Here is a 2,224-nt window from a genome sequence, read left to right on the forward strand (position 1 = left end):
ATTAATGATAAAAAAAAAAAAAAAAAAAAAAGAGGGGGGGGGGGGGGCAGAAAAAAGAGCTTGGAACCAAAGAAGCAACTCAGACAACTAAATGAAATGCACAAGTCTGCCTTTGTTCCAGCTTTGACTCGCATTTCTCCAAGTTAAGGAATTGGGTCCATTCCTTTATTTGTCCACATTTCCTGAATCCAGAAAGCATTTAATAAAATTTATTAAATCAAAGTAGAAAGTCGATTCCATTTTGGGTAAGATTTTCTGTCCAGAAGCAAACCCTACAGCGAGAAATCAAGCAGTAAAGTACCAAGGATCTGGAGTTGTGGGTGTCCATGTGTCTCCAATAATTTTACCGTTTTGTTTAACAACAGTTCAAGAAAGAGGCTGCTCTTGAAGGCAGCTGAATTGCTAAACATGAAATTTCAGTGACATTTGGTAAAACATTTCAGGATTATGTTGCTTCAAATTAAATTTGTTCAGTAGTTTACATGGTTGGCCCCCGATTTGCATTCAGACTGAAATTTTCTAAAAAAGAGAATCACAGCACATGTGAAGAAAAAAGCAAACTCCATTTTTGGAGTAACAGAACTTGGGGAAAGTGAGTGTCATTTTAATTTGGACTAATAAGGATTTGCACTTTCCTAGAGTTTTATATGGATTATGATCTCACTGTTTATTATGTTCTAACAGTATCACACTACTAGAATTAAAGAGAGAAAAAAAAAAACCCCAAAAGCAAATGAAAATAGAATAATCACCCAATCTTGTTTTATTTTTATTAGAAACTCTATTTTAGCATTTAGTTTCTTTTATATTTAAATTCCTTAGCTCAGTCAAGCTTCAAAAGAAAACATTTTTTTTGTTTGCAAAACAGTTTTGTAAGCACTTGTGGTTTGTCTTTAGTGCGTTATCATTTTTGACAGCTTTGCATAGCCTAGGTAGGCCAACAGGGGTCTGTCTAATATTGTTGCTGGGCAAATCTTCCTCCCAGAGATGAAAACCAAACAAAATATTTTTGAAGCAGTAAGAAGGAATTAATATCCTTTCTCTCACAGTACTCTATTCCTTGCTGACATTACATTCAGGCAAAAAAAAAGGAGAAAAGCGTTACCCATTATTCCCTTGTACATAGCAGGGCTAACACATGTAAAGCAATAACTCATTTTCTATTGCCATGTTTAGCATATGTCTCCTGTTGGCTCAGCAAGGCCTTTAGGCCGGTCCCTTGAGCCGGCCATCGTTGGCAACTCTTAGCCCCTCGGCCTCAAAACCAAATAGCTTTGAATCATGTTGAGCTGTGATGCTAATTTTCATACTGATGCATTATGGGAATAAATGTATCTGACATACTGTGTCAATGGTACTGTCTCTTTGTGTCTCTTGTTTTTTTGTTAGCTGCATTCCTACAGATGGTATTCCATTGAAAATGTTCTCTTCCTACAAAAAAAAAAAAAAAAAGGAGAGAAAAAAAAAAAAAACATGCACAGCACCAAACCTCTAGGTGCAGAAGGCTAAATGTTCTCTTCCTCAAAAAAAAAAAAAAAAAAAGGAGAGAAAAAAAAAAAAAACATGCACAGCACCAAACCTCTAGGTGCAGAAGGCTGTTAACGGTTGCTGATGATAGTAGGCAAACATTAACATAATAATTAGTGTCTTGTAATTGTTTCATTAAAACCAGTTGTTCCATTTCTCCTCGTGTTTTCCCAGAAGAGAAGCTGAATTTGGACGACAGCCAGTGGGAGGACATCCACGTTGTCACCGGAGCACTCAAGATGTTTTTCAGAGAGCTGCCTGAGCCGCTGTTCCCATACTGCTTCTTTGATCAGTTTGTGGAGGCGATAAGTAAGTACCTCCGGTAGATACAGTGGAAGCTAGTGAAATAGCCTGTTAAGAGAAAAATAATACTGAACTTAAAAACAGAAGAACAGAGGCATCTCAGATCTGACTTACCTTCCACTGACCGTGATCCTGGCTTTTTCCTGGGTTTTTTGACTGCCTTTTATCTCCTGCAGCATTTAGTTATTTAACTAAAATTACTGATCTATAAATTTTGTATATGCGATTTAACTGTAATGCCTAAAATGCTTTAGGAAAGGAATTAAAATGTGTATGTATTCAAAATATGCTAGGCTGATAATCCATATATCCCCAAACACAGGAGAGAGACGAGGAATTGTGAATCGCGTTAGAAGGGGCTGTCTTTATGTTAATCGGCACGAAATGCCTGTGT

General features: G+C 36.9%; 1 protein-coding gene across 1 annotated transcript in view; it reads left to right on the forward strand.

Annotated features, from left to right (window-relative positions):
- The window catches only part of LOC104492742 (rho GTPase-activating protein 15), a gene marked incomplete at both ends in the record, with an annotated part of 101,565 nt that extends 99,729 nt beyond the window's left edge, over nucleotides 1-1,836 (forward strand). The window contains one exon of the mRNA XM_010135332.1: nucleotides 1,702-1,836. Coding sequence (XP_010133634.1) covers nucleotides 1,702-1,836 — 135 coding nt within the window. The remainder of the gene's footprint in view (nucleotides 1-1,701) is intronic.
- Between the last annotated feature and the right edge of the window lie 388 nt (nucleotides 1,837-2,224).

The sequence above is a fragment of the Buceros rhinoceros genome, unplaced genomic scaffold (genome assembly GCF_000710305.1).
Source record: "Buceros rhinoceros silvestris isolate BGI_N320 unplaced genomic scaffold, ASM71030v1 scaffold334, whole genome shotgun sequence".
Classification (NCBI taxonomy): domain Eukaryota; kingdom Metazoa; phylum Chordata; class Aves; order Bucerotiformes; family Bucerotidae; genus Buceros; species Buceros rhinoceros.